This window comes from Ochlerotatus camptorhynchus, unplaced genomic scaffold (genome assembly GCF_037179485.1).
Source record: "Ochlerotatus camptorhynchus isolate MF236.1 unplaced genomic scaffold, CSIRO-AGI_Acam_v1.1 ptg000402l, whole genome shotgun sequence".
Lineage (NCBI taxonomy): Eukaryota > Metazoa > Arthropoda > Insecta > Diptera > Culicidae > Ochlerotatus > Ochlerotatus camptorhynchus.
In genome coordinates, this window is record NW_027040888.1 from 2,076,257 (window position 1) to 2,098,740 (window position 22,484).

Below are 22,484 nucleotides of genomic sequence, written 5' to 3' on the forward strand. Positions count from 1 at the left end.
GGAAACTTTTAATTTGAAATGGCACTATTTTTATTGGTGCAATTTTTGTTTTTTGTGTGTCTGGTTAACGGTTGGGTCTTCGAAGCCTAAATCAATATGGACAAAACATTCTCATTTTGGGTTTGAATGTGGTTATCGTATGGTTGGGATTTATGCGGGTGGGTGAGAATACGGATTTGAGGATTAAATCTCGGATTAAGGGGAAGCTCACCGGCCCAAAAATAAAAAAAATATTTTCGGTACGTTTTTATTTTTCTAAAAATATTGGGAAAAATTATCAAAAATCCAAGAAAATCAGTTTCTTCCTTAGATTTTTGTCAAAAATTACATGCAAAAATTTTTTTTCTATCCCATCATGAAAAAAAATTGGACTCTCAGAAAAACCGAAAAGTTGATGTTTTGTGGTTTTTTGAGTCCAACTTTATGCCATAATGACTTATAAAACATGTTTTTGCACGTGAATTTTCTTTAAAAAATTAGAAAAAATGTGATTTTTTTAGATTTTTGATACTTTTTTTCAATATTTTATCAAAACGTATTTTTTTTCGGAGCGGTCTGCTTCCCCTTAAATAGATGTGGGATGAGGATGTGTCGTTCCCCTCGGTTGCATTTTTTCGTGTACAAACGCTTCAACATTCCATACGCGTACCGCATCGGATTAACCGTACTTGACTGTATGATTATCTGTCATGAAATTTGCCGCACCACCACCATCAGGGAGAAGAAAACGGAGAATACAAACCATCAGCGTTTATCAACGCCATTAGTCAAGTTTGCTATTTTCCGGTTAAAATCGTTCAAATTCCTCCAGATTTACAAGTAAAACTGTTTTCAAACCATGTCGAAATGTAAGTACTTCTAGTTGTTCATCGTTTAGCGTCGGTATTGCTCAAGTTTCGTTTCAATTACAGACATCACCGAAGATGACATTCCAGCGGGCTACTCGTCAGAGCTGGACGAGTACGAATCGGAGCACGTCCAGGATTTGCTGTTGGGGGCGGAGCCGTTCGAGATCTATGTCGGCAACACCGGCAAGGTGTCTTTTGAAAAGTTTTTCTCCTTGTTTAAGCCACATGGTATTATCAAGGATATGACTTTTTGGCGGACGCACGACCACTTGTACCATGCGCGGATTGCTTACCGGTCGAAGGACCAGTCGGACAAGGCCATCAAGTTAATGAACAATCGGAAGATCTTTTCCAAACGTATTCGAGTGACGTACGTCAAGGACCGGGTAGAATTGGACTTTCCGGCCGCGATACGGATCGACGATATCAGTGCTGGTGAGAACCTTTTTATGATGGGTGAGGAAGGAATGTCCGTAATAAACGGGGTGGGGTCATTTTTGTTTTACCGTAGATGTTACCGAAGAGGATATTTTCGATCATTTCCTTTCCTGTGGGGACATTCGCTTCGTCATCAAGACCGGATATGCTGCTTACGTCCAGTTTGCCACTTCGCCATCTGCGGCGAGGGCGCTCGGACTGGAAATGATCCTGAATGGGGATCCTTATTCGTTGACCAGGATTTCGGCCGCTGATAGGCGTAGGTCTTGAATGAAATGCTTCTCGTAGAGTGGTGGATAATATTTGTTTTTTTTTTTTCGGTAGTTGATCACATTCAGGTGATAGAGAACATGAAGGACATCAAGTATCGGAAACCGTTTGTGATGGTGGAGAATTATCCGGAGTTGCCGAAGGGGACGCCGCTCTGCCGGTACAAGAGCAATTTCGAGTCCGTTGGGCCGGTGAAGCATTTTAAGATAGCACCGACGACCGGCGGGACGGTTACGTTGGCTCTCTGTATGGATAAGGCGGACGATCGGGATATGGTGATAAATCGATTCAACGATGCCATCATCAGCGATAAGCGATTGAAGCTCTACATGGCTCCGGGTAAAGCCCGGATGACGGTTAAACATGTGACCAAGTATGCCATTTGCAAGAATTCGATTACGGTGGACTCTATTCGTCCGTGTAAGTTGTTATTTGCTTACGTTAGGTTGAAGTTTTGTAATCACAGTGACTGCTTCATGGCTCTTTGACAGATTACAAAGAATACGATGTCTGCATGCTGTTCAGACGATGCGGATCGATAAGCTTTCTGGAAAGGCTCGGAACTAGGTGGATAATCTGCTTTGATAGCCCATCGGCAGTTTCTCTAGCACGTAGCTTTCATGTATTCTCGTTGTACAAAAAAGAACTCGTTATCAAAGAATTAAATCAGCAGACTTTACAAGCCGGGAAGGGTGAAAAACTGGAGGATGCTGGTGAGAAGCTTTTAGCAAATGAGTCTCAATCATCTTGGTTTTAACGTTCTATTTACTTTCCCCTTTTCAGACGCTCATATAAAAGCCCCAGAGGGTTGTATATTTACCGCTGAATCTACAAATCGGATTGATTGTCATTAATTTGTGTTTCCATTTCAGAAAAGAAAAGGACTAATAAATCCAAGCCAGGGCAAATGGACGACTATCTTAAGCAGATTGCAAAGAAAATGGATGAAAACATCAAACAGAACATTTTGCAAACCAGCAAAGTTGCTCCACTTGGTGCGGCTACCAAACATCAAACTTTAGCCAGCCAGGCGAAGCAAATCAAAGCACTATTCAATACTCGGGAAAGTCTTATGGACGTAAAAGTTACTCCGGTGGTGCAGCCGAAACCATCGACTTCGAAGCCGAACAAGCGCCCGGCCAACGATAACGGATCCGATGCGCCATCGGCACGGGCTCGTCAGAATAGTACGAACGACCAAAATCCGTTGATGGAAGGTAAATGAGCTATTGCTTCAACAAGACGTCCTTTCGGAACATTCAAATCATCCCCTTTTCTTCAGACTCCAACGACCTTTCCTGCAAGTTCCTCGTCACAATGAGCAACCTGCCAAAGGGCATCGAAGAGAACGACCTGCGCGAGCTTTTCCGGGACTACGAGATGAAAAGTGTCGCTTTGTTCTGCAGTAAAGATCTCTACTATCCGACATCGACTGCGTACATAAGGCTCACCTCCAAGCAGGACACCAAGGCGGTCATCAGTCACCACCATGACATGTACCGAGGAAAACGGGTCTGCATCCAGCATTTCCAACGGAATTGGGAATTCCTACCCGAGAGAAGTATCATGCTGAAGAATTTACCTAAACGTAATGCCACCTGAAAACCCGCTGGTCTGTTCAAACCTCATAATATACTCTCTTCCAATTTGCAGACGTCACCGAGGAAGGCATCTCGGAAGAGCTGGAAAAACTGCTAGGGCTAAAAGTGGTGGACGTCATCAAGCCCGCGCACAATTATGCGTATGTCGACTTCCCAGAAGAAGTTCAAATCAATAAAATTCTTCTAAATTCGCTTCGAAATGCATTGACGCGTTATCAAATAGACGTATTTCCGCTATACAATAAGCTGCCCAAAATGTGGATGAATATTCGCTCGTTCAAATGCAGACCGCTTGAGAAAATGCGGGCGATATGCGGGGCAGTGATTAAGGAGGAAGCAAAGGATGACGATGAGGAGTTCGGTGTGCACAATGCTCACAAGTGTAAGTATGGAAGCTTCGGTGAGAAACGGCGGTTTTTAATTTTATAAATTGAAGCTGAATTGAACCTGCGGTAAATAATTAAAGCTGTTTAACAAAAGTTGTTCTATCGAGCAGTCCTCATCAAGGAGGAACGTGCCGTGGTGGAACGAAAAGCTAGAATGTCTTGAAAAAACCAATCTCGAAGAAAGCCAAACGAACGTTCTTTTGATCGGTTTCAATATAGAAGAGCCCTAGTCGAATATAATGGAATCAGGAAATCTAAGAGGAGATCATGGACTCAAATTAATGAACTATTCCACGAATGGTTTGGATAATACCCTGAACACGTCGTTAAGCAAAATAACCATACAACATTTATTAGGGAAGTCATTAAAGTATCCGCTAAGCAATTGCCCGAGAACTACATCTTTAAAGAAGCGACTCTAACTGCATGCAGAGCTAAACGGAACGAGTGTAGACAGTCAATTCGTTAAGCAGTAAGTGCCATCCAAATAGACGGTTCGATAACCAGAGACCCCGACAAAATTGCACATGCTATGGGGGAGTACTTCGCAACTCTTTAGGCCCTTGATGGATATGACGACCACTTCCGTCGCACAAAAAACGCGACAATGCATTCGCTGGATAACTTCCACATCCCGGAGGACGATCTACCACCGGAAATTAACCAACTTTTCGTGTCAAGAGTGCATTCGGCTCACGGAAAATTATCTGGCCCGGATGAAGTGGGATACTCCCTGTTAAAAAATTTGTCACTGGAAAGCAAACGTACCCCTCATCAGCCTTCTCAACAGTGATTGGCTAGGAAATATGACTCCGGAAGAATGCAGACACAGTGCTAAGCAGGGAGCTCATGAGCCACGGGATATCAGACCAATCTCCTTGACAGCAAGGTGCTGGAGCGGATGGTCAATCGTAGACTCCATTTTCTGTAGAATTTTCGCCAACATTGTACTTTCAACGGAGGAGCCTGGCGTTCCGCAAGGCTCTGTGATTGCAGTCACGCTGGTTTTAATAAGAATGACAACAGTGGTGGTCGGCACTACCGTGAAGGCTATCCGCAGAAAGTTAAAAGAGACCACGAACGCTGTCCTACAGTAGACTGAATCCTTTGTATTCCACCTTTAGCTGGAGAAATGTGCTTACACTCACATCTGTCCGATGAACCACCATGTACTTCGCACTCCAATCAGCGTTGATGCCCTTCAAGAGGTGTATTCGCATCCTCGGCTTACGACTCGATAGGCATCTAAACTTTGAAAACCACTTTAATTAAGTGAAAAAGTGCTGCCAAACGAGGATTGATTTACTCCGAACACTGGTCAAAAGACACCTTAATGAATAACCGTGCTGTTCGTATGCGAACGGTTTAGATGTAAATTGCCTGTCTGCTGATAGGTCCCTGCACTTTGGTCAGATAGCGTATAGGGCGTCGTTGTGCCAATTTGGTCGTTGCACCTTTCGAGTATGAGAGAGTGATTGCAGTTTGCTCAAAAGTGCCTGAGTAAAATGCAAGTACTTTCGATGATTACCCGTTGTTGTTACAGTGAAGATATACACCCATATTCTCGTTTATGTCTGGACGTGTTGGTCATAAAGAAACATTTTTCTTTGATTTTGTGTGGTGGATGGGTTTCGGGCGTGGACGGGTTAGGATGTTAGGATAAATTGATAAATGTATCGCTTCAGTTTGAGAAGCACTTCACTTTGCAACCGATGAACCATTCTGACGGCCCACATTACCGTGCAGGCGCCGTGTGTTGGCAGGGTCCTATATCGGACAGTTTGATGTATATTTGTATTTTGAGCTTTTTCTCTATACATTCAAGTCTGATTGGATACTCGCCATAGTGAGTGGGTTGGAAGACCCCCTCTCCACATCCGACAGCAGATCCGGAACGACTATGATGAACAAAGGCTGCTGATGGCAGGACTAAGATGGAGGGTTTGGGGGCTTTCTACGGCGCGTTCCGGGTTCCCAGGATAGGGAGTTGCAGAGGCACCGTCACAATGACTAACATAGTCAGAATTGCTGAAAATTGTAACGGCATCAGGCAGTGAATAGTCAATATATTGATTGTACTTGCCTGTAGACTCTTGATTCTTATCCAGCCACAGGTCCAGGACGACTATGCTGAACGCTGGCAGGAGTCGGCACGACTGGACTGGAGGAACCAGAAGCTTCCAAAGAGCGGTCTATTGTGCGTCCCGGAGATAAATTAGGATTGTTACAACAGTAAAGCGGATGATGTGAATGAGCAGTATCAGAAGTGCTTCTCAACAGGAAACAGCCGGCAGATGCTTGAGGCGTTGCACTGGAACACGGAGGCTGATCAGGAAAATTACTGTAACTTGCCTGAAAACGATGGTTGGGAGATGTGAGTGGGCTCAATTTACCCCTCGTCACAAGAGAAGCTCAATTAGGATGTTGGCAACACTCCTCAATAACGTATTGCATTAATACTGGCAACACGTCATCGAGGCCCAGAAGCCAGCAATATCCATTGCATCGCCCTCTTTCGATTGCTGACCGATCTCGAGGTAAGACATGCACTTGTCCGCCCTGCGCCATACGTACGACTCCAGCGTGTTGAGTTATTCCCGTCTAAAGTACAGTGCTCACATTTTGGCGATCCTGCCAGGAGTTCCTGTCCCAAACAAAGGAACAGTATTTAGCTTTGAACGTTGTACGGGATTTGCAGCGTTTCCAAGAAACGCCGCTATCTCAAAGTTCTCAATGAACCTATTCCACTCTTCCCACATTTTGTTTGCGGGAATACCATTCGGGAAGGGTTTAATGTGGTCCCATCTTACAGCGGCCTGAGTAACATCCGTGTAACCGGTGGAATCGTAGGGACCAGCCCAATTGTCGTCAACGTCACGATGCGTCGCGTTGTTTGGTCGTTGATATGCACTCAATGATTTAGTCAAATCGGCAATGACCTTCTGTAATCGCTCGATCTTCTCAACGCTTCCCGATTTCGCTTCCCTTGGTTCTTCGGTCGACGTCCCGATTACCAGGGACCGTCTTGGATCCATACGATCTTCGCTTTCGCTCGACGGTGGTGGTGAATAGACTGATGAATCCGACGTAGTGGAGCATGAGGTCGAACTGGTGCAATCAGAGAGTTGATCATCTTGCTCCTGATCACCCTCACAGTTGAATTCATTCTCGTTCTTCCCTTTAATGGTGTCCTCCAAGTTATGCGACTCATCACGTCCGCTTTCCGAACTGCCTGTAGCACGGACGTACTTTCCTTCGTCCTCCATTCTGATTTTAGGGGTTACCCGTGCTTCTCGCCGAATCGTTTCGTAACTGTAACCTGTAATTTGCAATCATCACAATGTTAAAATCTATGGACTAGAAAAGGAGACGATTTGCAAAATCTGTCAGGGTAGCTCTATGAAATTCAGGTACAGAGTGTTATGTGCCATGCGTATGTGACTGTGGAATCATTTGCATTCCTAAAACAATTTTAGCCGGATTTAGACTAAGCAAGTGAGTTGGATTCTAAGCATCCCGATTTTTTTTCGTTCGGTCAACACGAACCGATAAGTTTGATAATACTCTGGAGTTCTTTCGACCCACCCAGGATTTTTATTATCGTGACCTCCGTGGTCCCCCAGCGAGGGTAGAACAAATCAACTTGACAATACGATTTTCCCATATCGTAAAATCCTATTTTTTTTAACGTGATTGTACCCTGGCGTCATCCCGACCAATCCAGAACTTTTTCGTGACCTCCGCGGCCTCCCAACGAGGGTAAAACTAGTCAACTAACTGACAATACGATTTTCCCAAATCGTAAAACGGCGCTTCTTTGTTCCATTGGCCATATTGCACCTACTGTGCCAGAACATTTAATTGTTTTAGGTTACCTCCGCGGCCTTTCATTTATTGAGAAGAGATTCTCTTCCTTCTTTTTTTTTTCGTTCGGTCAACCCGACTCGCATAACACGTGCTGTTTTTTTTCAGTAAAGTTCATTTTCCATTGAATTATTCCCGTCATGAGCAGGTCAGATTTTCTAATATTATTTGTGCCAGGTTCCTGCCAGTCCAATTATCCAGAATTGTACTCCTGGCAGGATCGCCACTTACCAACACCTTCAAACGAATCTAATTTTTCTTGACAGAAGTGCTGAATCACTGAGTACAGAGAGAGGTGAAGCAGATCGTGAAATATGGTTGTATTAGTAAACCAAAAAAATCAACGTAAACGCAAGTAGTGACGTCACTAATTGCTTGTATCGTACAGGGGTTTTACTTACACAACTTAAACGATTGCTGCTTCACCTCGGTAATCCAGCTCATTGGTGCTGAATAGCTGAATGACATTTGATTCTTGCACGGGAGTTTGAACAGGGTTCAGTCTACACGCTTAAATAAAACAACGTATCTGAAAAGTTTAAAGAATTCAAATTTGGGAAAACCATCGTTTTGTCGGTAAAAATATACATAGGGGAAATGGATGTAATGTCGGCCTAAATGCTTCTGATTTGGGCCCATACATAAATTCAGCAATCGTCTAAATTTTCATTAGCGACCAAAAATATCCATTAGTACCGTCCCAATGACGCGTTCATCTAGATAAAATTGATAAACAGCAGATTTTTAGCGATGGGCCCAATCTTAGATCGATAGGCCAACATTAGAGCCATTTCCATTATATACACGAAACGAAAATCAATTATTTTATTCATGTGTTTCACTTATGCATTTTTTCCAAAACATCAGCCTTATACATTCCATAAGACAAATCACATAGGTCCTATAAGAATGTATAAAAGGTATGTGTGACCTCTTATACATCTCATTTGACACATGATCTTCATTAACTTTTTGCAAGGCGTCTGCTTATAAGTTGACTTATACATTTTATGAATAATCAGCAATGGAAATTTGCCAAAAGGTATAAGGAGATTTCTATCAGTGTATATATTTTAATTATAATGCATTAATACTGGCAGCACGCCATCGAGGCCCAGAAGCCAGCAATATCCATTGCATCGCCCTCTTTCGATTGCTGACCGACCTCGAGGTAAGACATGTAGTTGTCCGCCCTGCGCCAAACGTAAGACTCCAGCGTGTTGAGTTATTCCCGTCTAAAGTACAGTGCTCACAGGAGACTCCACCACCGCAGGTCCAGAACGACGCAGATGGCGGGAAACAGCTAGCGCGACTGAATCGAGTAGTTCGAGGTCTCCCATAATGCGACAGGCAGTGCGTTCTGGTTTACAGCGTTCCAATTCACAACGCTGCATCCAATTCTGAATCAGCATACTGGGTCTAGTCCGGAGATGGGAGTTGAAAACTCGGAAGGTCTCGGAACAGGAGAGATCGTGATGGCAGGCGTGTTCAAACGAGGCATCCACATGTTTTTTGAACCGTCTTCAAATTCACGGAACAAAATTCCTTTCGGCCACGTATCCGGTGTAAGAGCAACTTCGCGTAGTTTGGGAGCCAATCCGACTTTATACGATATTTAACTCATACGGCTGATGTCGGATCCTTTTTTTTAACTAGCGGCACAACCTTAATCGGATCATCGCGCTGCAGCGTACACAACCTTTGACCAGCTTCTCGATTGATTCCGATTTCACGCTAGGAAGTATACGAGAAAAGTACAGCCATAGAGGTAACTCTAAGACTAGTAGGTCCCGAAGAAAATCATTATTATTTTTGGCTCACTCAGTACCAGAACAACGGTCCCAAGCAGTCCCAAGCTATTTCATTCACCCCTGCATGTTCTGCATGAATCCACACACCCCTGATGTTATCTGTCAAACTTTCATAGCGAATCAAAACAAACATAGTGTAGTAATAGAATTTCAACTAGAATAGGGTACGTTAATCGTTTGCTTGGGACCAATAGGCTACTAAAGTGGTGAGCCAATTTAAAATCGTTAGTTTCGTATTGATTGTTGGTACAGCCAAAACAGCTCGGTGGGTTCAGGGACAGTAAGGACCTCGGTAAAGACATTGTCACCCGTTACTGCTTTAGTACCACCAACAAGTGGTTTGCTGGTGAGCGAGCCTTCGACAGCTGAGCGATCTGCTGTCCTTGTTTAGTCATTTCCTTCCTAAGCTCAGCGTGTGCGATTTCCTGTTTCTCGGTGATAGAATTAATCGCACTACCAAACGACAACCGGACACATTTCATCAGCTTCGCGCACTCGTTGCACATCCAAAACAAGTTCGGGTTAGTGTGGATATTCAGAAAATGGAATTTATCCTCATATATAAGTGGTGTCATGTAGATTCTACTTGGATCATGTAAAATTGACGGCAAACCAAAAAGAGATACTCTACGTCGATTATTTTGAGTGTAATCTAATTTAGAAACAGCGGTGGAGATGCTCTAATACGCAAGGAGGAGTTCTCGAGTAACATTTGAAATGGGCCTGTGTACAAAACGTAAACAAATCGGGTTCTGATACCATTCTTTAGCACCGCTCGATACCTACTAATCGTGTAGGGAAGTTCCGCATAATCGAGAAAAATCATTGAAAATAACTCGATTTTCGAAACGGCCTATCAACGGCTTAACAAAAAGGGCATATCCATTGAAAGATTCACAAAAAGGCTTATTAATTTATGAAATTTCCGCAGACACGGTAAGGGCTTGATTAAAGCCAAAAAACGCAGTTACTGGCGTCGGTTCGACGATAGTTTGTCACGAAAGACTTCCATGAGAACACTCTGGAATGTCGGCAAGAGAATGCGAAACGCGTCATCACCTGTCAACGAAGACAAGGAGTACTCAGACAGTAGGATATTTAGCTTCGCGCGGAAAGTTTGCCAGGATTAGGTGTCGGTTCAAACCAACGTTCGTGATCGTCCGTCGGGTAATAACGAAATAGATTCCCCGTTTTCGATGGTGGAATTCTCACTTGCGCTCCTCTCATGTAACAACTCAGTTCCAGGAATGGATAAAATCAAGCTCAACTTGCTTAAAAATCTCCCAGACGTCGCGAAGAGACGCTTGTTGAACTTATTCAATCAATTTCTGGAGCACAACATTGTTCCGGATGACTGGAGGCAAGTAAGAGTTATCGCCATTCGAAAACCCGGTAAACCCGCTTCGGATTATAACTCGTACCGTCCCATCGCGATGCTGTCCTGTATACGGAAATTTTTGGAGAAAATGATCCTTTTCCGTCTAGACAAATGGGTCGAGTCGAATGGTTTACTTTTAGATACGCAATTTGGATTTCAGAGAGGCAAAGGAACGAGCGACTGTCTTGCGTTGCTTTCAACTGAAATTCAACTGGCCTATGCGCAAAAACAGCAAATGGGTTCAGTTTTCTTGGACATTAAGGGGGCTTTTGATTCTGTTTGTATCGATGTCCTTTCGGATAAACTCCACGATGGTGGGCTTTCCCCAATTATGAACAACTATTTGAGCAACTTGTTGTCTGAGAAATATATGAGCTTTTCTCATGGAAACTCGACAACTTCACGAATTAGTTACATGGGTCTCCCCCAGGGCTCATGTTTAAGCCCCCTTCTTTATAATTTTTATGTAAAAGACATTGATGGTTGTCTTGATGAAAATTGCTCGCTAAGGCAGCTTGTAGATGACGGCTCTGTGTCCGTTATAGGGCCAAGTGCACCGGACCTGCAAGGACCATTGCAAGATACCTTAGACAATTGGTCTACTTGGACTTGCGCTATTAAAAGGCGCACAACTATAAACACGCGATTCTCTGTGCGAACAGTGAGTTCAAAATCCCGGTATATGTGGATTGTGAAGCAGTGACCGTTCGTGTGCATGACCTTCCTCTAGCATGACCACAAGCTACTGTTATGAACCACATGGCAAAGTACGGGATAGTGATTTCCAGTCGACATGAGAAATGAAAGCACTACTTCCCAGGATTCCTGAGCGGTGTTCGAGTTTTGCAAATGCGACTCGGAAGCGCCATTCCATCGTACATCACGGTCGACAACGAAACAACGTTGGTAACGTACGACAAGCATGTAGCCACATCGAACAATAGCACCGCTCCAGCAGCTCCACCAACCGAGGGGGTATTCAGTCTCGCTGATTTCCTGTCGATGGATATCGAACAAAACCAGCCAATGACATCGGGTCAATCATCTCCTGCTTTCACCGGGTTCTCGGCAGAAGAACAACAGCGAAACACCGACAATCAAACCGAGGGTCATCCACACCTCAAACGTTGAAAGCAACGATGAAAACTCTAGCACCAGCTCATCAAACGCAACAAAGGATTTCATTGAAAATACCAACAAACGCCGGCTGTCGAAGCACAAGGAGAACGAAAAAACTACAAGGGACAGCCCTATGGGGTTGTACGCAATGGTGACGTAGGTCTACGTGGTATTATATAATCAAGCTTATTCGTTAACTGCAGCGGGAGCTTGCATTTTGTGTAGGAATAGGAATTTGAGCGGAGTTCTCCGCGACCCCCAATGTTGCCTTAAAGTACATGGCTTGTTAGATTTAAACATATCTAGATAGAGCTGGAATTAGGCGTAACAGCTTTTGCAAACAATGACTTCTCTCGATGATGTTTAGGAATTCTAAGAGATGAACTAGCCTATGGCTAAAAATCTCTATAATAAAGTATTAAAAAAAAAAAAAAGTTTAGGAATTCAAGGCATGTCCACGCCAACTAACATTACCAACGGGTAGAGGAAGTCTTACCCTACACAATAGTGATGTTGATTTGCATGAGCAAGCCTTAAATTTCAAGGGCTGTTACGCCCTAATTCCAGCTCTATCTGGATATGAGAACTGACATACGATTTATGACCTTGACAAATGTCCAAAAATACTCGTTTACAAATTTATGGTGGTCCTGAAAAGGACCGTTTTGTCGTTATGGTTTAGTAATGCTGAGCTATTAGGGTGTTAAACACAGATGAGGCTGGTGAGCTGTATGTTGTTTGGAATGAGCGTGACGCGCTTGGCATAGATGACCCACAGTGACTCACGAAGAGCTACTGATTCCGATCAATAGCGGTGCGGCTTCTTCCTCCTTCTATGTATGCTCATGTGGGCTGCAGCTCACTGCTTCCAGGCAGCCTTTCGTTGTGCTGGAGAACAATGATCAACACCACGCGCCGATAACACTGCTGCTGCTGATGTCGACGACAGGACACCACCACACACGGTGATTGGAACTGAATCCGATCAGCGATTAAAGCCAGCTTTGGTAGCTAGCTGCTTGCGGAGAGTCTTTCGTTGTGTACTGGAGAACACCGCCACTCACTACGTGGTGAGACCGTATGGAATTCAACTTTGAAATCTGTGTTAGGGAAATCGCCTTTTGCAGGCAAACGGTAATAATTTTAAGTATCAAAGTAACAGTTGCACATTCTTGCAATTTTCAATAGTAACATTTTGAAAAATGATAAAGTCTTAAATTTATCAGATGCGTAGAAATATTTCTAATCGATTAATGATAAAATTATTGAAATTGGTCCAGGGGCAGCTGAGTTATTAACGTTCAAAATCTTTTATAATTTGTTACATATTCCATTTTCGGTTTTCACAAAGTGTACCCCCATATAGAAATTACAGACGTAGTCCTACGTCAAAAAAGAAATTTCGTGCTGATCAGTGCACCCAGAAGACTGGTCAGCAAACAGATCGTTTAGGATCTGAACCACTCGCGCATGTCGGACATAACGATTTACTACCAGAACGTTGGCGGTATTAACGGCCTCGAGGAAGATTATCATTTGGCAGTCATGGATCACTGTTACGACATTTTAGTTTTGACCGAAACATGGTTCAATTATCGAACCATTTCAAACTATGTCTTTGGTGCTGGCTACAACCGCACCCTGGATCTCTGCTTTGTGAGTGCTCATCATACTCCAAACGCTGTGTCATATGACTTCCGTACAGCTGACCATCGCAGTTTTGTCCTTGTGCTGTCTAACTTAGACTGGGAGCATATTTTAGATCCTATAGACGTCAACATTGCTGCACAAACCTTTTCTCACGTCTTGGCATATGTCATTGACAGACACGTTTCCAAAAAGATCATCCATATCGACTCTCGCGTCCCGTGGATGACGAAAGATCTTCGCTCATTGAAAAGAACTAAGAAGGCTGCCCTCAGAAGATTTACTAAACTCCGCACACTGCCGCTGAAATGCTGCTATGTCAGACTCAACCCCACGAGTATAAGCGGTTAAGTCGTCTCTGTTTTCAACGCTATCAAAGGAGGATTCAACGGTGGCTAAAATCACACCCGAAATCCTTCTGGAACATCGTAAATGAGCAACGTAGGGAAGTCGGCTTACCCTCTTCCATGATTTTTAATGGTGAAACTGCTGGCAACCAACAAGGCTTTTGCAACCTGTTCTCAGCCAAATTTGCTAGTGTGTTTGAAGACGAGTAACTCTCCGCTAATCTCATTACTTCCGCGGCCAGTAATGTTCAGCATGGTCGAAGCCACTACAGCTTCAATTTCTAGAGCAGCATCTAAACTTAAGACTTCAGGTAAGGCTGGACCCGATGGTGTTCCGTCGAATATTCTTAAAAAGAACATCACTTGTCTTTTAGATCCACTGTGCCGCATATTCAAGCTCTCTCTTTCCAGCGGCATCTTTCCGTCTTGCTGGAAGACTGCGGATATGTTTCCTGTTCATAAAAAGGGAAGCAAACGCGACGTAAACAACAACCGGGGAATCACGTCGCTGAGTGCTGTATCAAAACTTTTTGAATTGGTTGTCATAGAGTCCCTAAATGCGCATTGCAAGCAATATCTAAGTATAGATCAACACGGATTCATAACTGGGCGTTCCACACCTGCTGTGCCTAACGTCTTACATCACAGACAGTTTGATTGCTCGGACCCAAACGGACGTTATCCACACAGATCTTACGGCAGCCTTCGATAAGCTGAACCACGGAATTGCGATCGCTAAGCTTGATAGGCTAGGGATCGGTGGAAATCTTTTGAGATGGTTTCGTTCATACATCACGGAGTGCCAATTGACTGTAACTTTGGGTACTTGTCGCTCAGCAAGCTTCTGCCCAGCTAAGTGTACAGTTATTACTTTCTCACGCAAGAAACAACCGATTATTTTCAACTACAAAATACTAGGCACGACTATCGAACGGGTGCATTGCGCGAAAGACTTAGGCGTTTTTCTAGACTCAAAGCTGACATACTCACACCATATATTGTATGTCGTCGACAAAGCGTCCAGAACTCTTGGCTTTGTCTTCAAGATTACTAAGAACTTCACAGACATTTACTGCTTGAAATCGCTTTATTGTTGGAATACTGCTACGATCTACGGTGGAATACTGCTCTGCAGTCTGGAGCCCGAACTACAATAATGGGGCCGAGTGAATTGAATCTGTGCAACGACGTTTTCTTCGCTTCGCGCTCCGTAAGCTGCCTTGGAGATACCCACTTCGTCTTCCAAGCTACGAGAATCGCTGCCAATTGATCAATATCGAGCCCTTACGTATCCGAAGAGATGTTTTCAGAGCCTTAACCGTCGCCGATACTCTGCAAGGAAGAATCGACTGCGAAGCAATTCTGCAACAAGTCAACATTAATGTTCAACCTCGATCACTACGCAACAGTCTTATGCTGAGACTTCCACTTCTTCGAACTAATTATAGCTTAAGGAGCGCTATTTACGGCTCGCAGCGAGTGTTCAACCGAGTAATTTCGATGTTTGATTTCCACTTGACACGGAATATGCTTCGCCGAAGATTCTCTGCCTTTTTTGCTGACCGAAGGCGCTTGACGCCCAATAGCTAAGCGTAAAATTTAAGACTTATACATTTTTAGTAACTTGACATTGCTTTCCTAGTTGTTTTCGTTTGTAACTTTAGTACATATATGTAGTCTGTATAATCTGTACTTTTTTTTACAACACATCATTGGGACTATTTCTAGTCTGTTGATGCAAACATATCAAATAAACAAATAAACAAACCATTAACTTTTGGTTAAAATTTGACAGATGGAAAGTTATCGACTAACCCTGCTATCCGAGCATGGTTATTTCTGACAGACAAGAAGTTACATTTTGACAACCGTGGCTGAGTTCTGCCCGAAAACCGATCGATCGGTAACACAGGGATTTTCGAACATAAGAAATAACTTTCGAAATGTCACTTTTAACCACGAGTTAAATTTAACTCGGCAAATGGTTCACAGCCTTAGATGAAAATAATGCAACTTATCAAATAGGGGATAATACAAGGGGTAGGTCACTCCGCACACCAATCTTGGGTCAACATTTTTCTCAGTGTGCCGCAAGTGTACCGCTGGTTTGTCGATTGTGCCGACAGTGCTGGGCATGGATCAAGCTGTGATTTTTCAAAAAATAGTATACATGGCAACCCAGTATTTGAGAATTGAGATTTAGATGTGTCGTCCCCCTCGGAATTTTTATTGCTTCCATTCAACCTAATTAAGTTTTATTTTTATTACAAAAATCGAAAACCATTTATTTCATCTCGTATAAGATGACACGTATCCGAAAATAAAACTACTCTTTTACTTAATTCAAACTTAAACCGAAATCTCACTTCAAATTTACATACGTCGCATCGGTGGTAAGGCCACAGTTGTTACCCTTCACCGCCATCAAAACATATCCATCGTTGCCCCAGTAGTTGGACCAGGAGTTCTTGATTAGCCAGGAATCTTCTCCTTTGAGTTTTCCGTTTCCAATCGCACCCATTGCATGATTCAATCCATCCAAATTCCTCTTGCATTCCGGTTCGTAGACTTGTGACCGGCATCGAAAGCAATTGACAGCCCTTGGAAGCCTACATTTCAAATTTAAATGTGAACCGAGAAGTGAATTGCTGGTCTGAGCTCCTCTAGAATATTCAATTGTAGTAGGTATGTTTCTGAAATACACAGTCAAACAGCACGTAATGTTGTGAACAACTTCAATGACAACAGTCCAGCAATGCTCCCATTTTATTTAATGAACAATGCAATGCCTACGAGATTGTGCCGATGGATGTGCCCAAGTTGTGCCGAATCTACTTTCGGCACACTGTGCAGAGTGACTAGGCAAGGAGGCCTTATAAATAAACGCAATAAAAAAAGAGTCACATCAGGCCTCCTCCCCTCCACTCTCAGGTTGACAGTCTGCGTAGAGAGCGGAAGTAACCATAGGGAAAACTCGGCACTATGTCACTTAAAAATGAACATCAGTTTTGAACAAATGTTAACATCTAAAATTCCACGCCAATAATCGTGGCGTATTACTTTTCACCCCTTCCAGTGTTCGTCGGTAACATTCCCCGGGACACGCAGGCCGAAGACGTAATCGACTATTTCAACAACTTTGGCAGCGTTATCGACTATACTCCAATCGAGAAGAAGAGCTGCTACCTGCGCAAGTCGGCCATCCTGGCCTTCATGAATTCGAAGCACGCCCAGAATGCGTACTGCCAGCAGCCGCACTTCCTCGAGGGCAGCACGCTGGATGTGCACCTAATGGATACCCCCCCGATGCAGTTTCAGGATGCACACAGCAAGGTGCTCACCGTCAAGTTCCACAGTCCATGTAAGCGAACCGGACTCTGTTCCATTTCTAGAATAACACTCTCACCGTGTTGTTTTTGTTTTTCAGTTTTAACAAACGATGAAATCCGTTATGCTCTACATAAGCTGGTCGGCATATTCTATCACATCCGGTTCGACGCGTTCGACGATCGGGCCAACTTTGTGGTAAACTACAAACTTACGAAGCGCTTGGAGGGCTCGATAGATTCACTTTTCGATATGCAATACATTAACGACGAAGCGGTCAAGATCGTCCGTAAGTATTACGCCTTAGTTAAACGCTAGTTTCGACGCTTACATCGGTTCTGTGTCATATTCCAGAGGGTTTTGATCTAACTCCTCCGAAGGAAGATGAAGCACGAGAGAAAAAGAATATCTCCAACTCACCGTATCGACAACAGAAGGAAAAATATCTGAGCTTTGCCGTCTATAAGGAAAATCTCAAGGATGACATGGAAGTGCGTTCGAGGCCGATCAAGGAGGCGGACATTCCCTTCAAGTCGTTCTACAACGATAATTCAGGTAGGTCGTCCCGGTAAATTTTGCCTAGCCTCACCCAGCATCGTCGAGTCTCGCAATTTCAGTACAAATCAACAACGTCTCGGTGGACACCAGCTTGGAGGATATTCGGGATCTGTTCATCAAATGTGGCGACATCGTCGACTATCGGGTCTTGCTGCTCGAAGAGGATGCCAGTAAAATTTGCTACGTCAAGTTCAAGATAGATCTAGCCGCCGATTTGGCCTGTACGTACAGCCAGCGGATGGTTAACGGGAAACGGATTCTGGTGCACCTTGCGAAGGAGACCCTACATGCGGAGCGTGATCGGTCAGTCCTGGTAGAACGGCTGAGCCCATCAACTACCGCCGAGCAACTCCACGCGGCATTCACCCCAATCGGTATGGTCAAGTACGTCCAGAAGCAGTCTCCATTCTCGGCAATTGTGTGCTTCAAGGATACGGACTGCATGCTGGAGGCAGTTAACGTGACGGCAATTCCCAACTCCGGATCGTTTATCATCAATCCCTGCTACGAAGGTAAAGAGCCAAGGTACTAAACACTCAATTCTAAGAGATAACCATATACATACTTTTTGCAGAGTACGATCCCCGTCTCTTCAATAACTTCTCCTGCCAGGAAGAGTTCATTCCGATCGAGCGGATGCGAGCAGCGCTCAAACCCCGGATCCTGCCGGAATTCCACCAGCTGGAACTGGATCGGCAAGTGTTCGAAACCCTGCCCGATGACATCAAGACCCGACTGATCAATGAAGTATTCCTCGCCCGGCAGCAGCTATCCAACTTCAACATACTCTCCAAGGACCAACAGATCAACACTCTGAAAACGAATTATCCGGATTTCACCCAGAAGGAACACTTCCTCCGATTGACCACCCGCGAGCAGGAAAAGCTCTTGGACGTGACCAGTAATCTGCAGCAGGACTATCCCTACGAAGAAGTGAAAGACCTACAGGTGCTTCCACCAGCGCCCAAGCAGACTCGAAATGAAGAGCCCATCAACAAGAAGCCGGACAAAGTATTCGCTGCCAATTGGTATTCCAGTCCCTCGGAACAGGCCGAACAAATTCCCGATCCGTATCCATCCGATGTGCGACCACTGCACAAAATTAAACCGCTGGTGACGGCCATGCATGCCAGTCACGTTGCACAAACGGTGCAGAAAATTCAACCGCTGGTGAATGCTATGAATGCAAGCCATGTTGCACAAACGCTTCCGACGTCTGGTTTGCTCGGATTCCCCGGAAACAATGGGCCACCACGTCAGATGGGTCCTCAGTCGGGCAATATGTTCCCACAGGGAGGAGGTCCACGGTTTCCGAATATGTATCCTCAGCCGGTTCCACCACAATTTGCCGGAGGGATGCCACCATTCGGTGGCCCCAATCAGCAGCCAATGATGATGGGTGGAATGTCGAATATGGGTGGAATGCCGAACATGGGTGGAATGCCGAACATGGGTGGAATGCCGAACATGGGTGGAATGCCACCGGTAGGAGGTGGACCACCGGACAATCGCTGGATGCAACAGCGGATGGCGGCTATGGCGTACAATGTCGGTCCTGGTACGCGAGGGCCGATGGACTTCGGTGGGATCAATAGGCCACCTTATTTCAATTAAGATTAATACCTAAATCAGTTTTTATATATATTATCTGAGAGAATAATGCGTGTCAAGAATATAAGTTTCCGTGAACTTGTCATCGAGGCGGTTTGAATGTTCGAAATTCTTAATTCCCAGTAATAACAGTTAACTGAAATGTATTTTCGGTCAACTTACGCTTTTATTCATATTTTAGTTCAGCAAATAATATTCTCAAAGGTGACCTGCAGAAACTTACCCGTCATAGGTCCAAATTCTTCATTATTGGTGATTTTAATGCAAACCACCGCTCATGGAGTAATGCTCAAAGCTATTCCAATGGTAATATTCTGTTTGATGATTGTTCTGCAGTAGTGTTTCTAAATGCTTCAATCCTGGGGTTTCAAACGCTACCCGCTGGAATGGTAGTTTGGGTGATCAGGGGGGAGAAAAGGTACCACTCGAACAAGGTGATGCTGGTAATACACAATGTAAACTGTTGCCCAGCTGGTGATGCTGGTAATGCAAACTGTTAGTAGAGGAGAAGAATGCAGCACGGGCGAGAATGCTGCAACACCGCACGAGATTGAATGTGGAGCGATACAGACAAGCGCGGAACAGACAAAACTCGGTTTTCCGAAGGAAGAAGCGTCAGCAGGAAGGAAGGCCGAGATCGCGAGGCGATGGAAAATCTGTACCGCGTAAACGACACACGGAAGTTCTACGAGAAGCTAAATAGTTCGCGCAAAGGCTACGTGCCGCAAGCCGATATGCGCAAGGACTTGGACGGTAACCTTCTCACGAACGAGTGTGAGGTGATTGAGAGGTGGAAGCAGTACTATGACGAGCACCTCAACGGTGAAGCAGCAGAAAACGAAGGTGGCACGGCAACAGACCTAGGAGCACGCGCAGAAGACGACAGCCTACCGGCCCCTGATCTTCAAGAAATTGAGGAGGAGATCGGTCGGCTGAAGAACAACAAAGCAACTGGTGTAGATCAACTACCAAGTGAGCTATTAAAATACGGTGGTGAAGCACTGGCTAGAGCGCTGCACTGGGTAATTGCCAAGATTTGGGAGGAGGAGATATTACCAGCGGAGTCGATGGAAGGTGTCATATGCCCAATCTACAAAAAGGGTGACAAGTTGGATTGCTGCAACTACCGCGCGATCACACTGCTGAGCGCCGCCTACAAGGTAATCTCCCAAATTCTATGCCGCCGCCTGTCACCATTTGCAAGAGAGTTCGTGGGGCAATACCAGGTGGGAGACATGCGTGCCCGCGCTACCACGGACCAAATTTCCGCGATTCGGCAGGTTCTGCAGAAATGCCGCGAATACAACGTGCCCACACATCATTTGTTCATCGATTTCTAATCCGCATACGACACAATCGATCGAGATCAGCTATGGCAGATTATGCACGAGTACGGATTTCCGGATAAACTGACGCGATTGGTCAAGGCGACGATGGATCGAGTGATGTGCGTTGTTCGAGTATCGGGGACACTCTCGAGTCCCTTTGAATCTCGAAGGGGGTTACGGCAAGGTGATGGATTTTCGTGTCTGCTGTTCAACATCGCGTTAGAAGGTGTGATCGGAAGACCTGGGATAGACACGAGTGGTACGATCTTCAGGAAGTCCATCCAGCTTATTGGCTTCGCCGATGACATTGACATCATGGCACGGAACTTTGAGACGATGGCGGAAATGTACATCAGACTAAAGGCTGAAGCTAGGCGGATTGGACTTGCCATCAACACATCAAAGACAAAATACATTAAAGGAAGAGGTTCTAGGGAAGACAGTGTTAGCCTCCCACCCCGAGTTCAGATTGACGGTGACGAAATCGAGGTGGTCGATGAGTTCGTGTATTTGGGCTCACTGGTGACCGCCGAAAATGATACCAGCAGAGAAATTCAAAGGCGCATTATGGCAGGGAACTATCAGCACTATTGCTGTGGATTACCATTACTTACCTTATCAGTCAGGCTAAGGCCTTGTTGTCCTCTGCTGTCCGAAGAAGTCGTCTCTACTCTACTCGACCCATGGCCACACTTCGCCAGCCTCGTAGTCTGCGAAGGGTCCGCAGGTCGCCTTCTACTTGGTCGATCCCCCTTGCCCGCTGTGCGCCTCTTCTTCTTAGTACTGTTGGGTCGCTTTCTAGAACCATTTTCACTGGGTCGTCGTGCGGCATTCTTACGACGTGCCCAACCCATCATAGTCGCCTAATTTTTGCAATGTGGACGATGGATGGTTCTCCCAGCAGCTGGTGCAATTCGTGGTTCATTCGCCTCCTCCACGTTCCGTCATCCATCTGCACTCCACCGTAGATGGTACGCAACACCTTCCGTTCGAAAACACCACGAGCGCGTTGGTCCTCCACGAGCATAGTCCAGGTCTCGTGGTCGTAGAGGACCACCGGTCTAATCAGCGTCTTGTAGACAGTCAACTTCGTGCAACAACAAATATAATCAAGGCGAATGGCCCGAAGACTACGACTACGTGAGTTTAGAATCGAAGGAAGCCTCGGCCAAATCCAACGCCGAAATTCACGACTCACTGCCGCAGGATTTGAAGAAGAACTGTGAGAACGTGGTGCGGATGCGACAGCAGCCGCCGGCCGCGATAAAACGGAGGACCTGAACCCGAACGACAAATCCGTACTGGTTTACTATGCCACGCACACGATGACGCACATGGAATACCTAACGCAAGCGATCGACGCACAATCAGCCGCCGAAGTTTTTCCTCGCCTACGGAAAGTTCGTTGTGCTGAGTGCCCACAATTTGGTCAACATCGGGAACGTTGTGCATCGGAACGCGTCGCGGGAGAACGTTAAAACGCGGATGCTGCAGTGGGTAGATTCCCTGTCCGAAGCGCTCAAAACGTGCGTGGTTAAGACGAAGAAAGCGGCCCAGCACTTCTCCAGTGTGACGGCCGTCCAGGAGATGGTCGATTCAGTGGTGGACATTTCGCATCTGGCTAAAGATTTAAAGATCGCCATGCTGAACGCGGTGCAGCAGTAAGCAACCAATTCCTAGGGTTCGATTTTCTAAAGCGATATCTAGTGATCTCAAATTTGAGCATCCTTTTGTGCTTTGCTTTCTGATAGTTGGATTGATTTGCGATCAGGGGAACGGTTATACTGCCCATAACCGCATATCAGTCTCATATAGATAGGAAAGCAAGCAAAGATGACACTGATATGCGATTATGGGTAGTATAGCTCGTATATCGCGGGAGATTATTCAGTATTTTCTCATTTAACCTAAAACAAATACAGCATTCCCTCCATGTATGCGGTAGGTGGTG

The 22,484-nt window shown here is 45.0% G+C and overlaps 2 protein-coding genes across 2 annotated transcripts; both read left to right on the plus strand.

Annotated features, from left to right (window-relative positions):
• Nucleotides 1–715: 715 nt before the first annotated feature.
• Nucleotides 716–19,272, plus strand: LOC135710788 (uncharacterized). The gene is made up of 14 exons (XM_065233465.1): nucleotides 716–848; nucleotides 912–1,283; nucleotides 1,360–1,545; nucleotides 1,611–1,976; nucleotides 2,048–2,269; nucleotides 2,340–2,363; nucleotides 2,429–2,773; nucleotides 2,839–3,144; nucleotides 3,210–3,539; nucleotides 16,786–17,070; nucleotides 17,137–17,325; nucleotides 17,391–17,591; nucleotides 17,654–18,106; nucleotides 18,169–19,272. The coding sequence occupies exons 1-14, from the start codon at nucleotides 839–841 to the stop codon at nucleotides 19,206–19,208; spliced, it is 4,329 nt and encodes a 1,442-aa protein (XP_065089537.1). The 5' UTR covers nucleotides 716–838; the 3' UTR covers nucleotides 19,209–19,272.
• A 1,576-nt stretch (nucleotides 19,273–20,848) lies between these two features.
• LOC135710759 (enhancer of filamentation 1-like) lies at nucleotides 20,849–22,198 on the plus strand. Its single transcript, XM_065233425.1, has 3 exons — nucleotides 20,849–20,880; nucleotides 21,613–21,766; nucleotides 21,887–22,198. The coding sequence occupies exons 1-3, from the start codon at nucleotides 20,849–20,851 to the stop codon at nucleotides 22,196–22,198; spliced, it is 498 nt and encodes a 165-aa protein (XP_065089497.1).
• Nucleotides 22,199–22,484: the final 286 nt, after the last annotated feature.

Bases quoted from the DNA above. Each gene is read 5' to 3' on its own strand.
- LOC135710788 (XM_065233465.1), top strand. The intron at 3,540-16,785 runs GTAAGTATGGAA...CACCCCTTCCAG, and splicing joins TGTGCACAATGCTCACAAGT to TGTTCGTCGGTAACATTCCC. The intron at 17,326-17,390 runs GTAAGTATTACG...GTCATATTCCAG, and splicing joins CGAAGCGGTCAAGATCGTCC to AGGGTTTTGATCTAACTCCT.
- LOC135710759 (XM_065233425.1), top strand. From the start codon at position 20,849: ATGGCACGGAACTTTGAGACGATGGCGGAAAT. The intron at 20,881-21,612 runs GTACATCAGACT...AGCGTCTTGTAG, and splicing joins TTTGAGACGATGGCGGAAAT to ACAGTCAACTTCGTGCAACA. The intron at 21,767-21,886 runs GTGCGGATGCGA...ACCTAACGCAAG, and splicing joins AGAAGAACTGTGAGAACGTG to CGATCGACGCACAATCAGCC.